The sequence below is a fragment of the Otolemur garnettii genome, unplaced genomic scaffold (genome assembly GCF_000181295.1).
Source record: "Otolemur garnettii isolate 467f Iridium unplaced genomic scaffold, OtoGar3 scaffold00029, whole genome shotgun sequence".
Classification (NCBI taxonomy): domain Eukaryota; kingdom Metazoa; phylum Chordata; class Mammalia; order Primates; family Galagidae; genus Otolemur; species Otolemur garnettii.
The window spans coordinates 17,011,585-17,030,930 of record NW_003852424.1 but is presented as its reverse complement, the minus strand read 5'-3'; the positions used below and the strand labels follow the sequence as shown (position 1 = coordinate 17,030,930).

Genomic DNA, 19,346 nt, shown 5'->3' with positions numbered 1-19,346 from the left:
CCCGGGCTGGGGATTCGAACCCGCCACCTTAGGTGTATGTGGCTGGCGCCTTAGCCACTTGAGCCACAGGCGCCGAGCCGACTACTCTCCACTTGTGTTGCAGCGTACTCACCTCTCTGCAGCTCTCCACATCCTTCTCCATGTTGTCATTGTGCCTGATGTTCTCATCTCTCACCAGGTGGTTGGCTTCCCACTTGTCTGAACACATGTCCCACTGACACTTTAGTCATCAAGGCAGTGATGTACTGTTGTGTTCTCTTACGTGGCTGTGAGGCCATCCCCCTCCTGACAGCAGCCACCAACTGCAGCCAGAAGTGTCCACACCTGCAGAAGATCCCTGAGGGTCACTCCCCAGCCTCAGGCCAGACTCTGGGTCTTGTGAGGATCCTACTCTGCCCCAGGGCAGTTGTCCTCCACACATGGACATGGCCTTTTCCTGGCTATTCACTGTGGTTACCTGGCCAATGCTCATAAGCCATTTCCTCTAGGCCTGGGCCTGGGGAAGCCCCTTTGGTTTCTGTCCTCATGGATTCAACAAGGGCTGGAGAGGAGCACAAAGGCTGCCCTACAGCATGGGAAAGGCAGTCAGAAGTTAGCCAAGCCTAGGACGGGGGGGAAAGTGGCCTAAGACCCTCACCTGGCCTAGAGGGGACAGGTGACCTCTATGGGAACCCATAAGGTGGTTATGAATACTACAAAGTCTGACTTGCACAAAACATGATAGTTGATGAGACATGAGGACCCTGGGGCTGACCCCACCATGGGCAAACATGGTACATCCATCCTGGTCCCTGAGATGCAGCCCTGCCTTCCTTCTGCCCTTTTCCTCTTCTGTGCTGACTTGTTTCTTCTTTTTTAAAACTCTTTTTTAATTTTGAGACAGACTTGCTCTGTTGCCCCAGGCTAGAGTGTCATAGCATCAGCCTAGCTCACAGCAATCTCAAACTCCTGGGCTCAAGCAGTCCTCCTGCCTCAGCCTCCCAAGTAGCTGGGACCATAGGCACCCACCACAATGCCCAGGTAGTTTTTTGAGTTTTTGGTTTTTTTTAATTTGTTTAGTAGAGACAGAGTCTCACTCTTGCTCAGGCTGGTTTTGAACTCCTGAGCTCAAGTGATCCTCACACCTTGGCCTCTCAGAGTGCTGGGATTATAGGTGTGAGCCATCATACCCAGACTGGCCTCATTTTTTTTTTTTTTTGAGACAGTGTCTCAAGCTGTCCCCCTGGGTGAAGTGCCGTGGCACACAGCTCACAGCAACCTCCAACTCCTGGGCTCAAGCGAGTCTCCTGCCTCAGCCTCCCAAGTAGCTGAGCCCATAGGTGCCCGCCACAACACCTTGCTATTTTTTGGTTGCAGCCGTCATTGTTGTTTGGCAGGCCCAGGCTGGATTTGAACCCGCCACTTTAGATGTATGTGGCTGGCACCTTAGCCACTTGAGCCACAGGCGCTGAGCCGAAACTTGCCTCTTTTTAAAAAAACAATTTATCAGAAAGAATTGTCTGGTTCTTGCTTCGGCAGCACATATACTAAAATTGGAACGATACAGAGAAGATTAGCATGGCCCCTGCACAAGGATGACATGCAAATTCATGAAGCATTCCATATTTTTCACCTCTTTATAAAAATTTTGTAATGAATATTTTGTAAATAAAAGTACATTTAATTACACACACACAAAAAAGAAGAATTGTCTGCCAGGTCACTAAGCCTGCACATGGTCCCATTTGTTTTTCTGTGGCATATCTATATCAGGTTTCCCTACTGAGATGATTATATTACAAGGCAGGATTCAAAAATTTCCTCCCGCTGCTGCCAGGTGGCTACCATAGCACCAACTCTGCCTGCAGCTGTCCTGCCTCAACTCTTGGCATAGGCTCTTTGCAAGTCGTTCTGTGTGGTTTTGTATTACACATTCATTCTCTTTCTATGTGTCATATTCCTTGCTCGTCTCTGAAGATCTAGAACTTTAAAGAATGCCAGTCTTCAGAAGACTGACCCCCTTCTTGTCTGGTCTTTGTTATTATTATTTTCTTTTTTGAGATAGAGTCTCACTCTGTCACCCTGAGTAGAGTGCTGTGGTGTTATCATAGCTCATAGCAACGTCAGACTCCTAGGCTCAAGTGATCCTCCTGCCTCAGCCTCTGGAGTAACTGGGACTAGAGGTGCCTGTCACCACTCCTGGCTAGTTTTTCCTTTTCTTTTCTTGAGACAGAGCCTCAAGCTATCACCCTGGGTAGAGTGCCCTGGTGTCACAGCTCACAGCAACCTCCAACTCCTGGGCTTAAGCTATTGTCTTGCCTCAGCCTCCCAGGTAGCTGGGACTACATGTGCCCACCACAACACCTGGCTATTTTTTGGTTGTAGTTGTCATTGTTTGGCAGCCTCGGGCTGGATTCGAACCCGCCAGCTCTGATGTACATGGCTGGCGCCTTAGCCTCTTGAGCTACAGGCGCTACCTTCTTGTTTTCTTTCTTTTCTTTTTCTTTTTCTTTTTTTATGAGACCGAGTCTCACTGTCACCCTCAGTAGAGGGCTGTGATGTCACAGCTTACAGCTACCTTAAACTCTTAGGCTTAAGCAGTTCTCTTGCCTCAGCCTCCCAGGTAGCTGGGTCTATAGGCACCTGCCACAACACCTGGCTATTTTGTTGTTGTTGTTGTTGTAGTTGTCATTGTTGTTTAGCTGGCCCAGGCCAGGTTCAAACACGCCAATCTTGGTGTATGTGGCTGGTGCCATAACCACTGTGCTACGGGAGCTGAGTCTGGCTAGTTTTTCTATCTTTAGTAGAGATGGGGTCTCACTCTCACTTTTGTTCCAGCTGGTCTCAAACCCTGAGCTCAAGTGATCCTCCCACTGTGGCCTCCCAGAGTGCTGGGATTACAAATATAAGCCACTACACTAGGTCTGGTCTTTATTATTAATGTTATAGGCTAACCTGTGGGGATGGGAGTCCTAAGCTCTGTGATGAAGCCCTGTCATCATGCCAGGCTTGCCCACACCCCAGGTGCTTGGTTCACAGGTGACAGACAGTCAGTGCCAGGCAAAAAATGCATGAGGCATGCATGTGGAGTGCAAGAGCATGTGGAGTGGGCAGCCCCAGGGCTGAGAGCTGACAGACCAGGAGCCAGTTTCACTGAGATCTGGGGAGTGTCCAGCAGGTAGCATTGGGGTCCTTTCTCATGTTAATGCCCCAGCCCTGGTTCGTGCTAGACAGGGGCAACCTGGGCCAAGTTGCCCTATGTCTGGACTTGGGCAGAAGAAGTGCCCGTGTGGGTGTCGGTTGCACGATGGCAGCTCTCACAGGGCCACAGCTGGTGATTAAGGCTCTGCAGCCACTGCCCTGACTGTCTGGATAGGGCCCTGTGAGGGAGTGGGTGGCAGTCAGCCATCTGCTCTGTTGCCCCCAGGAGTATTACAGCTACATGGGCCCAGTCAGTGGGGGAGGAGGGTTAGCGCACCTGTGAGCCCTATAGGGCTTCCTGACTGTGGTATGGCCATATTATTAGCTGTGTGGGGAATTGTGAGCTTGGGTGGGACATGCAGGATGGGAACGCCACTCCAAGTTGACAATTTGCATCTGACACACTGTGGAGGTATCTTTTCCTACTGCCAAGTCCACTCCTCTCTCTGGGACTGTGAACAAGCGTACAGAGTCCCTCTGAGGACAGGAATGCTGGGACCACAGACACATCCTCAGGATGGCACGCCCAGACCCTCAGTCCTCCCCTGCTCCCAGGCAGTATCCCTGACCCAGAGCATCCAGATAGCACCAGCTACTAGAGATACCTACTCCTTACATGGAGACCAGAAGCGCTTCTTGTGACCCTTTTTTTTTTTTTTTTTTGCAGTTTTTGGCTGGGACTGGGTTTGAAACTGCCACCTCTGACATGTGGGGCCAGCGCCCTACTCCTTTGAGCCACAGGCATCACCCTCTTATGACCCTTTTGTGACTCCCAGCTCTGCTGTGAACCAGTCTGGGTACTCCTGAGATAGGCTCTTTGTCCCCTGCCCACTGGACCATGAATCTGAGCCTCTCAGCCAGTTCTGGGTCCAGAGGCCATGGCAGCTCAGGCCTCTAGTGGGCGGGGAAGCCATATGCTCAAGGGCTGAGGATTGGCATAGGGCATCTGTGTTTTGTCTGTGTTCTTCCCTTGGCCTCATCATACCTTTATGTTGGTTCATGCCTCTGAGCCTTGAAGAGAAGGGACTTCATGGTCTCTTATGCCTAGGGTGCAGAGGTGGGGAGATGGGGCTCAGGACATAGTGGATGAAAGGCAGGTGCCAGGTTCCCAGGTGGGCCAAGCCCAGTGCCAAGGGTTATGGCACCTGGAAGAGGAGGTACCTCTATGGTACTTCTGTGGCAGGTCCCCAGCCCTCTCCTTAGGCACAAAGTGGTCCACACCAGTAGGGACCTCTCCCCAGACCCACACACTGCATTCCACCCTGAGGAGGTTGTGGGGCCAGGGTGCCCCTGGCCCGGAAGCTGTGGTTTTGCGCACCACCGACTACAGTTCTCCTCCTGGTTTCCCAGAACAGTCTGGGCTCATGTCAGGCGACTCATTCCCTTACACAGTAGCTGTCAGCTTTGAAAACATCTCTTGCCACAGTCAAAAGAAGTGAAACTGTCCCATGAAACATAGTGGAACACCCCAAAACACCTAGGGGAGGATGGGGTCTTTCCTTGTTACAGCCTTCAGCAGAAATGGGGGTCTAGTCCCTGTTTCCTTCCTGTCTCTCATTTTTTTTTTTTTTTTTTTTTTGAGACAGAGCCTCAAGCTGTCCCCCTGGGTAGAATGCCGTGGCATTACAGCTCACAGCAACCTCCAACTCCTGGGCTCAAGCGAGTCTCTTGCCTCCGCCTCCCAAGTAGCTGGGACCACAGGCGCCCGCCACAACGCCCGGCTATTTTTTGGTTGCAGCCGTCATTGTTGTTTGGCGGGTCCGGGCTGGGGATTCAAACCCACCACCTTAGGTGTACGTGGCTGGCGCCTTAGCCGGTTGAGCTATAGGCGCCGAGCCCTGTCTCTCATTTTTGATCATGCCCTGTCCTGGGCCCAAGGCCCAGCCCTGCAGGGTAAACATGGACAGATGCTTCTAAGGCAGTGGTTCTCAACCTTCCTAATGCTGCAACCCTTTAATACAGTTCCTGTGGGTCGCACGCTACCGCTGTTCTAAGGTATTGCTAGGTTGAAAGCCACTGACCTATAGGCATGTGTGGAAGGTCAGGGGTCACATGCTTCCTGCATACACAGCCCTGAGCAAGGCATGTAGAGCCCTATAAGGTATACCTTGTCATTTTCCTCCATCAGTAGAGGGGAGAGCTGAGGCCTGATGATGCAGTTTGAGTGTGAGGCCACATGGATGGGAGGTGGTGGGGCTGGTGTCAGGCCCTGGCAATCTGAACTCCTACAGTACCCTCAGGAATCTCTGAAGATGTTTAGGGGTCCCAGTGGTTGGCAAGGATAGCCCCATAGAATGGGGACATGAACAGAGGTGTCTCTCTGGGCAGGATGTGGGGAGATGAAACTAGCAGTGGGCCCTGGGTAGGCTGCCTATGCAGGGAGTGAGGGGTAGGTGCACTTGTGCGCCCCAAGGGCTCCCAGGGCCCAAGCTTCTCCCTCTCCCCTCTTCCTGTCCCCTGGCTACTGTAGTGCCCTACCAGGTCCTTGTTGTCCCCACCTGTGTCCTAGAGCCCCGACTCCCCTGCTGTACACACCCCATCTGACAGCACAGCATGCCACCCTAGGGATCTTCATGGCATCTCTCAATGGCTCAGAGACTTGGCCAGGACAAGCAGGGTTGGGTGTGGTCTGGCAGGCACCAGCTACACTGACCAGTCCCATGGGCATGTAGGGGTACAGGCACAGCCCTGGCATGACACCTCGCTGTCCTGCCCTGCCTACCAGCCATCAGGAAGGGATAGACCAACCTGTGTTGTGGGGTGTACGTGCATATGAGCACGTATGATTGGACAGGTGGAATTTACTATGCCTGATGCTTTCAGAGATGTCATGCCTTGTGACAGGTGGCCTATAGAGGACAGGGCCCAAGTGAACTGTGGAAACCGCTATGAGGAGATCCCAGTGAGCCCTGGTTTTGATGGAGTGTGTGGCCCCAGGCAGCTCATCCTCTCAGAGCCTTCATATCAGATAGGGCCTGACAGCTGTTTTGTTTTACATAAATGTTATTTGTTCAGAAAGCACCGTTTACTGGTAAGGATGTGTGGTTGTCCCTCTTTTGCCCAGTGCCATACCCACCCACCACCCAGAAAGGCTCCGATAAGTCCTGCAATGATAAGTCCTGCTCAGCTAAACCAGCCAACTCCCGTGCTCAGCCAACCATGGGCCTCTCAGAGGTGCCTCTGGAGAATTTGTTTTGGGAAATGCTGGATGAGGTGACCTCTAGGATTCCTCCCTGGAAGGTCAAAACCCTGATGGAACAAAGGCTGGGGTTCCACACCCAGTTACCTGAAACAAAGGGCTTTTGGTGAGCTTGTCAGTGTCCCTAGAGCTGACCAGAGGCAGCATTAATCTGGAGTGGTATCTCAGCATTGTCACAGAGACACCAGTGTGCCATGGCCCTTCCTGTACACCCTGTGGTCAAGACAGATTGTCAGTGAGTAGGTTGGCCCAATGCATATGGTCCTGCAGGGGTGGAGGCCACTCCAGGGGTTCTGGAGTTGTTAGCCCATACCAATAGGGTGGGGATGGCCAGAGACAGCTTCCAGCAGAAGGTGCCCAGCCCTGGATCTGGTTAAGCAATGCCAGCAATTCACGCTCCAGGCCTAGTAAGCAGAATGAGAGGCCTTTGGGAGCCCAGTTCTAAGCGTGCTCTGGCTACCTCTGCCCCTGTAAATCCAAAGTACCCACTCCTCAGGAGCTTTCAGATTTCATACAAAGTTTATGTTAATAGGCCAGACTCAGTGGCTCATGCTAGCATTCTAGGAGGCCAACATTCACCGTGGGTCTCCACTTGATGGATTGCTTGAGCTCAGGAATTGGAGACCAGCCTGACCAAGAGTGAGACCCCATCTCTACTAAAAGCTGGGCTTTGTAGCAGGTGCCTGTAGTCCCAGCTACTAACTAGACAGGGTGAAGCAGGAGTTTGAGGTTGCTGTGAGCTATAATGCCATGGCACTCTACCCAGGGTGAGAGAGTGAGACTCTGTCTCAAAAATAAGTTTACGTTAATAAAACTGTTGAAGCCTTGTTTAAAGAGGGTTCTCCTGGTTGTTTATGACCATCTATCTGAGTAGCTGTCACTAGAAATCCTACTCTGTGCTTCCTGGTGTCCTGGTCCCTCACAGCTGGGCTTAGTGCCAGATCCATCACATCCTACCCTGTGAGTGCCCCAATCCCCAAGGTCCTCGAATAGCCCTACCTCTGCCCTCCTCCCCAGACATAGGCACTCTTATGGGTGAGGCCCAGTGGTTCATCCTACTCACCAATGTGGGGTCTTTCCATTCCATCCTCTCCAGTGTCTTCCTGAGTATATTTAGGAGGAGGGTTGGTAGTTGGTTTGGGGGTCAGTTTGGAGGATGTGTTTTGTCCCTGAGCTGCCTCCTTGCTGACTGGACCAGGTCTCCTCCCCTGGACAGAGGGACTCTGGAATTGTGTCCCCGGCCACATGAAGCCCCGCTCTGTGCTCCACACCCAGTGCACAGGTGGCAAGCCCAGGTCTGTGCTCAGGTGTCCAGTGCTGGAGTCAGTGGCCCCCACCATGTTCCCTGCTATATTTCAGAATTGTTTTTTATCACTACTGGAGTTTTTCACATCCCAGGTGCTCTGAGCTCTGTCATCACATCACACAAGGAAAGATGGCACTATGAGTGCTTGTTGTTGTCACTGTCACAGCAGGGATCAGACATGCCATTATGTGCCAACTGCCTCATGTACCAAACTCAGAACATCCAGGTGGGGTAGGGACAGGCTGTCCCTTCCCTGTCTCCCCTCTCTGGCCACCTGTACCCCTGCTTGTCAGTGTCAGCTGGTGCTGCCTTGATTAACAAACTGTCAAGGATTTTTTTTTTTTTCCCTAAGAAAGTAGACCCAAAACATTTAAGAAGGATGAAAGCAAAATTCCACATTCCTTTTCATGGGGACGTTTGGGGTAGGTACTTTCAGAATCCATGTCTTCTGAGCTGTGTGTTTCTCACACTGAGCCTCTGGACTCTGTGGTGACAGAGATAGGGCCCTATCCAGTAGAGGCCCACAGTGAGCTCATGAGTGCCCAGAGGCATAAAGAGGCAGAAAGCCAAACCCATGCTGTACCTCTGTACCTGCAGTTTGCTCCCACTCCAAGGGTAGTATGCGGTCTTAAGGTAGACTTGTGGCACTGCCAAGGTGACCTGGGCACCGTGTCTCGCTGCTGTGTCTAGCTTCCCTAGGAGGCTATAGTAGGCCTCCTGGCCACTCTGTCTTCCCCTGCTGGCAGTGGATTTGGCTGGAAAACATCTGAGGCCACCTCCTTCTCCTCTGGGTCTCATGTAGTCTCCCTTCTTCTGTCCTCCAGCTGGTCAGTGAGAAGGTTGGAGGGGCTGAAGGGACCAAGCTGGATGATGACTTCAAAGAGATGGAGAAGGTAAGAAGGGGGCCATGTGTTCTGTGTGACAGCACTGCTCAGCAGTGCCTCCTTGAGGCAGCTCTTCTACCCAGCCATAGCATCAGTGATGTGAGGGGGCCAGCAGGCACTGAGGGAGCTGTGATGGGTGGGGCCTCCCAGCCAGGGGAGAGACAGGTATCAGCCTCTGCCCTAGCCCTGGGCAAGCAGCATATCTGAACTAAGGACAGGGAGCTTGGGTGCCTCTCTGAAGCATGCAGAAGGGGTGAGAAGCTGAGGGACTTTGCATCCTGGTGTGACCTTCGGCATCCTGTAGACTGAAGCCACACATGCTGCTTCTCTTCACAGAAGGTGGATGTCACCAGCAAGGCCGTGACAGAAGTATTGGCCAGAACCATTGAGTACCTGCAGCCCAACCCAGGTAAGGGTGCCCGGGGGGCGGGGGGGGGGGGTTGCCCTGACTGCTATGGTTTCTGTGTCAGTCAGGAATATTCTGGTTACCAGAGCATGAAGAGGGAACATGTGGGCTAATAGAACTAGAATTCCCATGGGTAGGCAGACTTCAGGCATGCCTAGATGCAGGGACCTTTGGGCCCTTTCCATTTCAGGTGGCAACTCAGCTCCTTCTGTGATGCCTTTGCTCTTAGGCCAATTTATTCCTTGAGGTAATCCTAGCTTTAACTCACTCCTGTAGCAGAGAAGAACATCATTCCCCCAACTGACTCACCTGTCTTGAGCTGAGTTTCTACCCTTGGTGTGTGGGGCTGTGTCTCTTGGGTTGAGAGGGAGTAGGACTTCCCCTGAGGAAAACCCTAGTGCAGGTTCCTAGGCAGGAAACAATGGACATGGACTAGGCTTTAAACCAGCAGTGTCCACTCTCAGCCTATGCCTGGGACAGACCTGAGTGGGCAGGGAAAGGAACACAGCTCCTCACCCCCCTTGAGAGGGATGAGGTCCACAGTGAGTCACTGGACCTCCTGACACCTATGCACAGATACACATGTCTGTTGGACACCAGATGAGGGAGGGTGGCCTTGTTCTAGGGTAAAGAGCACTAGAGGGATGGCTCAGCAGTTTAGGAACAAGGAACCTCTGGAGACCTCCTTGCGAGACATGCTTGTGGAAGCATGGCCTGCCAGCAGGCATGGAATAAAAGGGTTACTGGGCCAAGGATACACTTTAGAAATACTCTGGTACAGGGTAGGGCAGGCAGCTTGGCAATGCCAGCAGAACACAGGCCTTGTCACCCCTCCAGCAGCAGCCATGCTCACCCTGCCCATCCTTTTCCAGCTTCACGGGCCAAGCTGACCATGCTTAACACTGTGTCCAAGATCCGGGGCCAGGTGAAAAGTCCTGGCTACCCACAGCCCGAGGGCCTCCTGGGCGAGTGCATGATCCGTCATGGCAAGGAGCTGGGTGGCGAGTCCAACTTCGGTGAGCAGGGTCAAATTCTCCCATGCCCCACTCCACTCCCTGAAGCCCACACCCCCATCCCCACAAGGACAAGGCAGGGCAGTGATACCACGTGAATCCAGGTCCAAGGCACTGTCTTGTGTTGCTGGTGTGGACCACATAGCCTTCCTGTCTGTGTGGTGGGGGAGCCCTGCACCAATGGATCATGACAAAGGAGGTGGACACAGGGAGAGGGCAGCAGGTGGGAAAGGGTCATGAGGGCCAATGGTGGATTGCACCCCTTCCTGCAGCTCCAGAATCTTCTCCAACATGGGCAGCTGGTTTCTCCTGAGCAAGGGCAACTGAGGCTCTAGAGAAAGCCACCTGTATCTCCCCAACATTATCAGGGGAAGACTTATCCTTCCCACCCCCTTCAGCCAATTCAGGGTCCCTCCTAACAGTATAGGGAGGGTAGCTTGTTTAACACCCAGCTTCACAATTTTGGTGTCTTTTGTATTACACTAAATTCCTGGGGAGGATCTCAGTCCCTGAGGCCAAGGCCTCCCATGATGGCTTCCCCCACCCCTTCTTGGCAGGAGATGCCCTGCTGGATGCCGGGGAGTCCATGAAGCGCCTGGCAGAGGTTAAGGACTCCTTGGACATAGAGGTCAAACAGAACTTCATCGACCCTCTGCAGAGCCTATGTGAGAAAGACCTGAAGGAGATCCAGGTACTGCCTGACTCTCCCTGACAGGGCAGGGCCCTTGGGGTCCCCTTTGACAGGGCAGGGTCACCAGTAGTGAAGGAGGAAGCTTCCAAATTCCTACTGGTGTGACCCACCCGGCCACCCTCAGCACCACCTGAAGAAGCTGGAGGGCCGCCGCCTGGACTTCGACTATAAGAAGAAGCGGCAGGGCCGCATCCCTGATGAAGAGCTACGTCAGGCCCTGGACAAGTTTGAGGAATCCAAGGAGGTGGCGGAGACTAGCATGCACAACCTCCTGGAGACTGACGTGCGTTGTCGGGCCCGGGTGGGCAGCAGGGGTGCTGGGCATCCCCTGCATGTGCAGGGCATTAAGGAAACGGTAGGCAGCAGTGACTGTCCACTGCTATAGGCAGGGTGGGGGCACAATGCGAATGTCATGGAGGGTGCGGGAGAGGCACAGCTGCAGCAGTCCCTCAGCCCTGACTGATCCCTGCAGATTGAGCAGGTGAGCCAGCTCTCAGCCCTGGTTGACGCCCAGCTGGATTATCATCGACAGGCTGTGCAGATCCTTGATGAGCTGGCTGACAAGCTTAAGCGCAGGTAAGCCCTGGCCCTGGGGGGCTCCACTGTGAAATCCAGACAGTCTCAGTGACCAGGGTCCTCCTTCCAGCATGGGATCCTGAGGCCACTGTGCACCTTCTGCAGAAGTGTGCAGCACCTCGCTTCTCCATGGCCAGCCCTATGTTTCTGCCCCAAGCTGCTTCTGTTGGGCTCAGGGCCCCAGGTGGGGCCTGATCTTAGTGGGCTTGTCCTGGCCCAAGGAGTGGGCTAGAGTAGCCTGAGGAGCAAGCATTCAGAGGCATTTCGGAGCTCAGGACCAACACTGAGCCTGAGAGTTTTGGCAGTTCTGCCCTAATTGCTGACCCCTGACGACTTCCTTGTCCCCTTCCTGGTCACACTTCTGGCACCCCCCCCAAGAACACAGTCTTACAGTCAGAGTCCAGAGCCTGCCATGTTGGGCACCTAATCTGGGCTGTTGAGGGAGTTTTGGGGTTTGTGCCACATGTTGGCAGGTATGTGCCTTAGGCAAAACTCAGGCACTCGGAAGTCTCAGGAGTACACAAGGTAGAGGGATCATGATGATCCAGCCATGGCCCAAGAGTCCTGGGTATTGCATCCCCTTGATGAGCCTTTCCCACAGGACCAGGCCAAGTCTTTGGGCAGCATCATAGACACAGGTCAGGGGCCTTGGCCTTGATACTCCAGTGCTTGGGGCTACTCATGGCTCTTCCTTCTCAGGATGCGAGAAGCTTCCTCACGCCCCAAGCGGGAATACAAACCTAAGCCTCGGGAATCCTTTGACCTTGGAGAGCCTGAGCAGTCCAATGGGGGCTTCCCCTGTGCCACAGCCCCCAAGATCACAGGTAATGGGATGTTTCCTGAAGGTGGAACACCAATGGAGTGGGGGATAGCCAAAGGTGGCATTGTCCAGGGTCTTTTGAGAGCCAGGCCCCTTGGGGCAGTCCCAGCCTGCCAACCCCTCCAGACATAGGGCCAGGCAGGGGAGGGCATTGGCCTCCACCCACTATACTCAGTGGGCCTTCACATTTTGTTTACAAGCAGCTTCATCATCTTTCCGATCTTCTGACAAGCCCATCCGGACCCCCAGCAGGACTATGCGTGAGTGTCCCCAGGGGCCCAGTCCTAGCCCTCACTCACTTAACTACACTAAGGCCAGCTTCAGTTTGCAGTGGTGGCTTCTAGTCTGTTCTGGAGAGGCCTTCCTCCTCCCTTCAATGTGGCAGGCCATCTGCCTTGGCAGCAGTGGGTGGCACAGGCATAAGCTCCACCCCTTGGGCCTGGCCTTGCTGCAAAAAAACAGGGGGCTGAGGGCATCTGTCCATTCTCAGCCTGGTGGCACTGGGCATCCCCTGGCACCTCCCCACCCCCAGCAGCTTTGGTGCCTACTCACAAAACCTCTTCCATACTCCTCCTTCCTGACAACCCTAGATTGCAGTAGGGGTAGAAGCTGCAAATTGGTACAACCACAGGGTGGCCCTCACCCCACAATGTGGTCTAGGGGCCACAGCAAGTGTAAACTGAGGTCAAGTTCAGATGTGCCCTGTGACAGATGTGCCCTTCATATCCTCCCAGCCCCCCTGGACCAGCCAAGCTGCAAGGCACTGTATGACTTCGAGCCAGAGAATGATGGGGAGCTAGGCTTTCGTGAGGGTGATGTCATCACGCTGACCAACCAGATCGACGAGAACTGGTACGAGGGAATGCTGGACGGCCAGTCAGGCTTCTTCCCCCTCAGCTATGTGGAGGTGCTGGTGCCCCTGCCTCAGTGACCTGCCAGCATTCCTGCCCCAGCTGTTGACCATCTGGCCTCCTGCATTCCACTTGGTTGGGCCCTGTGGCCGGGGCAGCATCTGAGCCTGGAGGGGCTACCCAGCCCCTGGGTACTTCCTGAGCAGGGCCCCAGCATCTGGGTGGGGCCCATTTACACCAGTGTTCACTCTATTTGCTGGGGTGGTGGCTCCTTCCCTACTCTGTGGGGGTGAGTGGCCTCCTTCCTGCTCACACTAAGGTGCTCTCAGAAACACTAATAGTCCTCCAGGGTGGACCCCTCCCCCACCTCCGTCCTGACTGCCCTGGGGCCTACCCTGCAGGCTTGCCCTCAGGTGTCTATGGCCTAACCCCTGGCTGAGATTCCCCAGCCTGTTTTTCCAATGTTTCCCAGCCCGTTGCTGGCAATGGGCCTCGGCCCCCACTCCAGGGTTCTCTAGGCCTTGTGGGGCCCAGGCTAACCCCCAGCCTTGCACATTTGCTATGTCCCCCTCAAAGTGAGGGGGAAGGGCCTCACCACTCCCTGGCCTGCTCTTAGTTTGCAGGTGGGGATAGAGGCCAACAAGGTCCCCAGGGCCTACCCTGCCCAAGGACATGTCTTCCCCCAGTGGCCTCAGTTTCTCTCCTATCCCCACAAAGCCAAGTGTCTTTCCAGCTTTTTAATTGCCCCCAGCAGAGCACGCAGAGGTGTGTTTCACGCTCTGGCACAAGCTGCCACCACCAGCTGCACCCACATTCCTCCAACACACCTCATATAGGACCATGCCCCCCCCCAGCCCCTCCCACCACACATACCTTAGGTCAAGCACAAAGGCTCTGATGACAGAATGTTCTAGACTTCTGGCTGCTGGGCCCTTCCTAAGCCTGTGCCATCCCCAGTATCTCCTCTAGGCCAAGCCAGGCAGTCTTGGATTCCCAAGACTGCCTGCCCCAGCATCTACTTCCCCTGTGGCCTCACCTGAAAATTGGCTGAATAAACTGGGTGGGGGAAGACTTTTGGGGCTGGCCACACTCACATTCCTCTGAGTCCCCATTCTCACTATGCCTTGGCCAAGATGAGCAGTACAGTCTTGGCCAGGGTCTAGGGTAAATCAAAATGTACATGTACTCAATTTTTTTTAAAAAAAGTATTAAATGTCTCTTTCTACAGCCCTGACCTTGTCTCAATGCAGGGTGTGTACCCATGTACCCACAGCCTTCCCCAGGGGTTACCCCAGTAAAGCCTGGGCACCAGTAGGATCCCTGCCCTGTCTGCACATGCACCCTTCCCAGGTTCTCCCCATGGGTGCTGCACAGCCCAAGGGTATAGGGCTAGCTTGGGGCCACTCAATTGTTTTTGGTACTGGGACTAAAGGTCAGGCCCAAGGGAGCAGCTGGACAGGAGGTCCCTATGCCTGCAGGGCAAATGCCCTGCCACAGAAGCAAGGGAGCAAGAATGACCTTCACCCCACCCAGGGAGACAACCTTGCCAGCTGGTTGCTGCTTTTGTTCCTTTATTATCTGAGCTTGAACCTCTACTAAATCACTCAGAGACAGTAACAGATGAAGCCTTGGAGCTACTGGGGGCCAGGGGAAGGCAGGCCCTCAGCTCCCTTGCTTGAGAGCCCCATAAACCTGCTCCAGTGCATGGCACAGACCCTGGTCCTTGGGCATCCTGCTGGTCAAGGAGATCTGAAACAATCAAGGGCAGGCGCCTTAGGACTGTGCCCTAAGGTCCTGCCCTTCAGAGGCCACTGTCCACACATAGCAGCCTGACAAAGCAAGGTCTGCCCAAGCCAAGGTAGAGGGTGGTGTGCCTAAAACACAGCTTACTTTCCATCAAGGGGACACTGCATAACTGGAGGACTAGCTGGCTTATTTTAGAATGTCAGGTGCTGTATTGGGGGGTATGTAGTTTATCTGCACATTCCAGATGCTGCTCTGGCCATCTCCCTGCCTGGGTTTCAGTCACTCATGGACATTGGGGCTTCATCAATCAGCAGTCACCAGTCCCATAAAAGTCTAAACAGAGTGAGCCATGTAAGAAGGTGTTTCCATGCAGTGGAGTAAAGCATCAATATAAAGAAGACATAACTCAGAAAGTGGCTGAGCCCTTAGGCACAGGTCCCCCAGTTTTGAGGCCAGCGAGCTACAAAGAAGCCAAGTCACAAGGCCAGCTTTTCCCTTTGACTTTGTATAGCCTTGCCAAGGAATTAGGCTCCAACGTGAAATCAGATCCCAGCCTGCACCTCCTGCTGCCAGGGGGTGAGATGGAGTCGGGTCATCATAGTCACTGTGTCTCAGGCTGCATGGGTGTACTGGGGCCCCTCAGAACACAAATCTCACCTTGAGCTTGTCCAGGTAGGTGTGCTCCTGGTCCCAGGGCTCCTGGAACCTCACCAGGTCAGGGGCACCCTTGTAGAATTCCACCAGTAGCATCTGCAGGACAGGGGCAGATGATTCCCTGGCTTCCTCCCTCCTCACCCACAGTGTTCAGGCCTGAAAGGGTTTCGAGGCTCATGCAGCAAGGACATGTGACCCAAGTTACCAGTAAGTCAACCACACAGGAGATATCAGAAGTGAACTCAGGAGGAGGGCTTCCTGGAGGGAGAGGCAGCAGCATTGTCCAGGGTAGCCCACTGAGCCACACACTCAATGGAAAAAGTTCTCTGACAGGTCTGAACAGGGTCCCAAGTTTAGCCTCATCCTGATTAACAACACCTACAAGGTTACAGGTTCAGTGAACTAGCTTTTTAAGTGGACACTGAACACAGCTATTGAAAGTACACTAGAGGGCAGCACCTGTGGCTCGGTAGGTAGGGCGCTGGCCCTATATACTTACGGTGGCGGGTTCAAACCCAGCCCCAGCCAAACTGCAACAAAAAATAGGCATTGTGGCAGGGCCTGTAGTCCCAGCTACTCGGGAGGCTGAGGCAAGAGAATTGCCTAAGCCCAGGAGTTGGAGGTTGCTGTGAGCTATGACATCACAGCACTCCACCAAGGGCAATAAAGTGAGACTCTCGTCTCTTAAAAAAAGGAAAGTACACTAGAACCTCCACAGCTGACCACCTCAAGTTGACCTCATTTTCATAGACCGGACATGCACCACCTGTATATGTCAGTACAGTGGGCCTAGTTCCTTATGTTGACCACTTCCACATATTGACCAGTTAGTTACAGTCCCTTGGGTGGCCAACTTACAGAGATTCTGCTGTATGTTCATTTAGGTATCACCTGGATGGGTAGATGGGGGCTCTAGAGTGAGGGAAGAGAAGCTTAACACAGGCTGGCTGCCCTAGCCTTGCCTATCCCACCAGGAGTGAGCTCACCATCTCATGCATGATGTCGTTGGTCAGGAAGCTGTCCTGGACGTAGCCCATCTCCACATCCATGGGGATGCCATAGTCACTTGGCCTTTGCTGACAGGAACACAAGCTGGTCAGAGAGGCCTCCCCAACATCCAGGTCCCCAGGCCATGATGAAGGGAATGAGGGAGGCACCCTAGTCTGGGAATCAGAATCCACATCCCATGGGGCTCTGCGCTGGGATCAGTGGTTTAGGGTGACATGGGACCACTAGTAGAACCCAGCAGTGTAGCAGGGGTGACCTTTCCAACAGGAGAGGCCAGAAGAAGCCAGGGCCTTGAGATTTTTTTCCAAAGCGACCTCTGACCCCATGGCTGACATGGGTTGAAAACAGGTTCCAGAAGGAAGCCATCCTGGTAATAGAACAAGCTACATAGAGGCTCTGCACCCAGGCCCTCAATGAAGCCTCAGAACAATAGCTGTGGTCCCATTTCACAGATGGGAGCAACTGAGGTCCCACAGAACCTGGAACCAGAGTCCCTCCTGCCTTGGCACCCTTTACCCCTAGCCTCCCCCAAGCAGCCCCACCTACCTCAGGAGGAGGCATCACCCAGAAGGGTGCAATCTTGGACTCAGGGCCTGGGTTGCCAGAGTAGTAAGGGGCTGGCGGAGGAGAGGAAGAAAGAGTCCTGGGCCTATGGGGCTCTGCTGCCCAGCTCCCACCCCCACAGCCCCATGCGCAAGTGGGTCTCACAGCAGAGCAGGGCCAGGCAGGGCTGGAAGCCATTGCTGGAGCCCTGCAGCCGCAGCTGGTAGTCCATCTGGGTGTCTATGTCTTGTAGCGAGGGCAGTGCCGGGCTGTGTGGGTGGCTGTGGTACCAGCCCACCAGGGACAGGCCACGCAGGAACAGGCTCTGGTAAATCTGGGGACAGAGATGTGGCTGGGGGTGGGGGGCCTGACCAGCCTAGTGAACTGGCACCAACCCGTAGAGTACCTGCTATGTACCTGGGGATCCTGCCCCACTGTCACCAAGTCCAGGGCAAGGTGGAGGAACAACCCACAAATAAATCTATAAAAAAGATGCATGTGCCACTAAGCAAGGAGGGCAAGAAAATGATTTTTTTTTTTTTTTGGAGACAGAGCCTCAAGCTGTCACCCTGGGTAGAGTGCTGTGGCATCACAGCTCCTAGCAACCTCCAACTCCTGGACTCAAGCTAGTCTCCTGCCTCTGCCTCCCAAGTAGCTGGGACTACAGGCGCCCGCCACAACGCCCGGCTATTTTTTGGTTGCAGCCGTCATTGTTTGGCGGGCCCAGGCTGGATTCCAACCTGCCAGCTCAGGTGTATGTGGCTGGTGCCTTAGTCGCTTAAGCCACAGGTGCCGAGCCAAGAAAATAATTTTGTTCACTGCATGGGCTGACACGCAGTAGGCGCTTGTCAGTAGTGGGACTTTTGCATATGTGAGCAGGAGGGGACATTCCTGTATTTCCTGAACAAGTAGAAGCAAAAGGAAATGGAGAGGTAGACACAGATTACTGAATTAACACTCACTTACCTGCCCCCAACAACACTGTAACAATGCTGAGCACAGTGCCAGACATATGCTAAGTACCATTATAAAAACATGAATAACAATGGCAGCTGGCATTTATGAGCCTTTTTTAAGTGCCAGGCATGGTGCAGAGCTTCATTTAAGCCTCAAATTTTACCCATGAGGAATTGGAGGCTCTGAGGGGAAGGGCTGGCAAGGTTTACAAGGAGTGAGTCCAGGACTCAGTGACCCAAAATCAGTGCCCTTAAACCTGGAGTCCCAGGCACAGGGACAGGTACTCACATCTACCTGTATACTTGCAGGGTACTGACACTATGCTAGCCCCCAGGGGCAACACAGCTGTCCCCTCAGTAAATGGCATAGAGGAATAGCTGTGTTCCTCCCCATCCTTCCCCAGAAAGACACCTCTTTGGCAACTCCTTACCTCCTCCTCAATGACAGCTGCAGTGTCGGTGTCCCCAAGCCGGCTACGACAGGGGAAGGCTCGCAACACAGTGAGCACTGTGAGGAAGAAGTGGCCATGGGCTCTGACCCCAAACACCTCCCTGCCAACCCAGCCCAGATACCCACTCTGGCTGTTGGTGTCCCAGCGGCCCCCCAGGTAACCCACGACCTCGCTCCGAGTCAGGTGGCTGTGGAAGTCCTGAGAAGGGGAGGGATGGTGGGAGACTGGCTCAGGCTGAGGCCTCTGCCCCAATGCAAGGGCTGGCCCACCCCCACCCTTTGAACATTTATTGAGTACCTGTGGTTTATCAATAACAAACAAAGCAGACAAGGTCCCCACTCTTATGAAGCTGATATTCTGGGGACCCGCTCCCTCCCAGGTGCTCCCTGCCCCTGGACAAGGTGGGGCTTAGCCACACACCAGCAGGAATAGCACATTGCTGGAAACTGCCACATTGAATGGCTGGAACTTGTTGACTGCTGCAAAGGATGTTACTTCCACCAGGGTGTGAGGGTTCCTGCAGGAGCCAAGAGGGTCCCATAGCCTCAGGACTGCTGTAGGCCTGGTTCCCTAGACCCTGACAAGCATTCTAGACATGCTGGGGCAGGGGGCTCAAGGTGTATCTGACCTGGCAGAGTCACGACTCCCCAACATGCAGTAGCGGACTGGCACCCGTACTTTGTTCTCCACCCGCTTCCCAGAAGGCATGGCCTCTGTGGGGGGTGTAAGAGAGAAAAAGAGGTAGAGTCAGTCCATCCCCAGCCAAAACTGGAAGACGAGGCAGAGGCAGCCTAAAAATCAAGCAGCAAGTGAACAAATCAGACAGACAAGATTGAAAAAAAAGGTTAGATGAGGAACTCAGGAAACCATGTAGTGGGCCAACAAAATCAGACAGCAGAGCTAGGAAATCAAGAGGGTACTTTAAGAAATCAGGCAACAGGGCAAAGAAATCCTGTGGAGAATCAAGAAATCAGGCAGCACAAAAAATAGAGGCATGAGACCAAGAAATCCAGCATTTGAGCTTAAGAAATTAGGCATTGAGTTGTTTTTTTTTTTTTTTT

General features: G+C 53.7%; 2 protein-coding genes and 1 non-coding gene across 4 annotated transcripts in view; 2 read left to right on the top strand and 1 right to left on the bottom strand.

Annotated features, from left to right (window-relative positions):
• The window catches only part of SH3GL1 (SH3 domain containing GRB2 like 1, endophilin A2), a 41,033-nt gene extending 26,880 nt beyond the window's left edge, over positions 1–14,153 (top strand). Inside the window, exons 2-10 of one of the 2 annotated variants that reach the window (XM_003788756.3) lie at positions 8,510–8,578; positions 8,906–8,978; positions 9,848–9,991; positions 10,546–10,679; positions 10,804–10,962; positions 11,152–11,255; positions 11,955–12,079; positions 12,279–12,335; positions 12,810–14,153. In XM_003788756.3, the coding sequence (XP_003788804.1) occupies positions 8,510–8,578; positions 8,906–8,978; positions 9,848–9,991; positions 10,546–10,679; positions 10,804–10,962; positions 11,152–11,255; positions 11,955–12,079; positions 12,279–12,335; positions 12,810–13,006 (1,062 nt within the window). In that variant the 3' untranslated portion in view covers positions 13,007–14,153. Of the gene's footprint in view, positions 1–8,509; positions 8,579–8,905; positions 8,979–9,847; positions 9,992–10,545; positions 10,680–10,803; positions 10,963–11,151; positions 11,256–11,954; positions 12,080–12,275; positions 12,336–12,809 lie in introns of both variants that reach the window. The other variant, XM_023512605.1, reaches the window with a different exon arrangement.
• On the top strand, positions 1,503–1,609 carry LOC111724959. The gene has a single exon (XR_002773158.1). It is a non-coding gene; the product is annotated as a U6 spliceosomal RNA (small nuclear RNA).
• Positions 14,154–14,480: 327 nt separating the features above from the next.
• Positions 14,481–19,346, bottom strand: part of MPND (MPN domain containing) — a 10,082-nt gene continuing 5,216 nt past the window's right edge. Inside the window, exons 4-12 of the mRNA XM_023512643.1 lie at positions 18,914–19,011; positions 18,706–18,802; positions 18,411–18,483; positions 18,265–18,341; positions 17,043–17,211; positions 16,881–16,951; positions 16,313–16,402; positions 15,330–15,422; positions 14,481–14,675 (exon numbers count right to left, since the gene is read on the bottom strand). Coding sequence (XP_023368411.1) covers positions 14,589–14,675; positions 15,330–15,422; positions 16,313–16,402; positions 16,881–16,951; positions 17,043–17,211; positions 18,265–18,341; positions 18,411–18,483; positions 18,706–18,802; positions 18,914–19,011 — 855 coding nt within the window. The 3' untranslated portion in view covers positions 14,481–14,588. The remainder of the gene's footprint in view (positions 14,676–15,329; positions 15,423–16,312; positions 16,403–16,880; positions 16,952–17,042; positions 17,212–18,264; positions 18,342–18,410; positions 18,484–18,705; positions 18,803–18,913; positions 19,012–19,346) is intronic.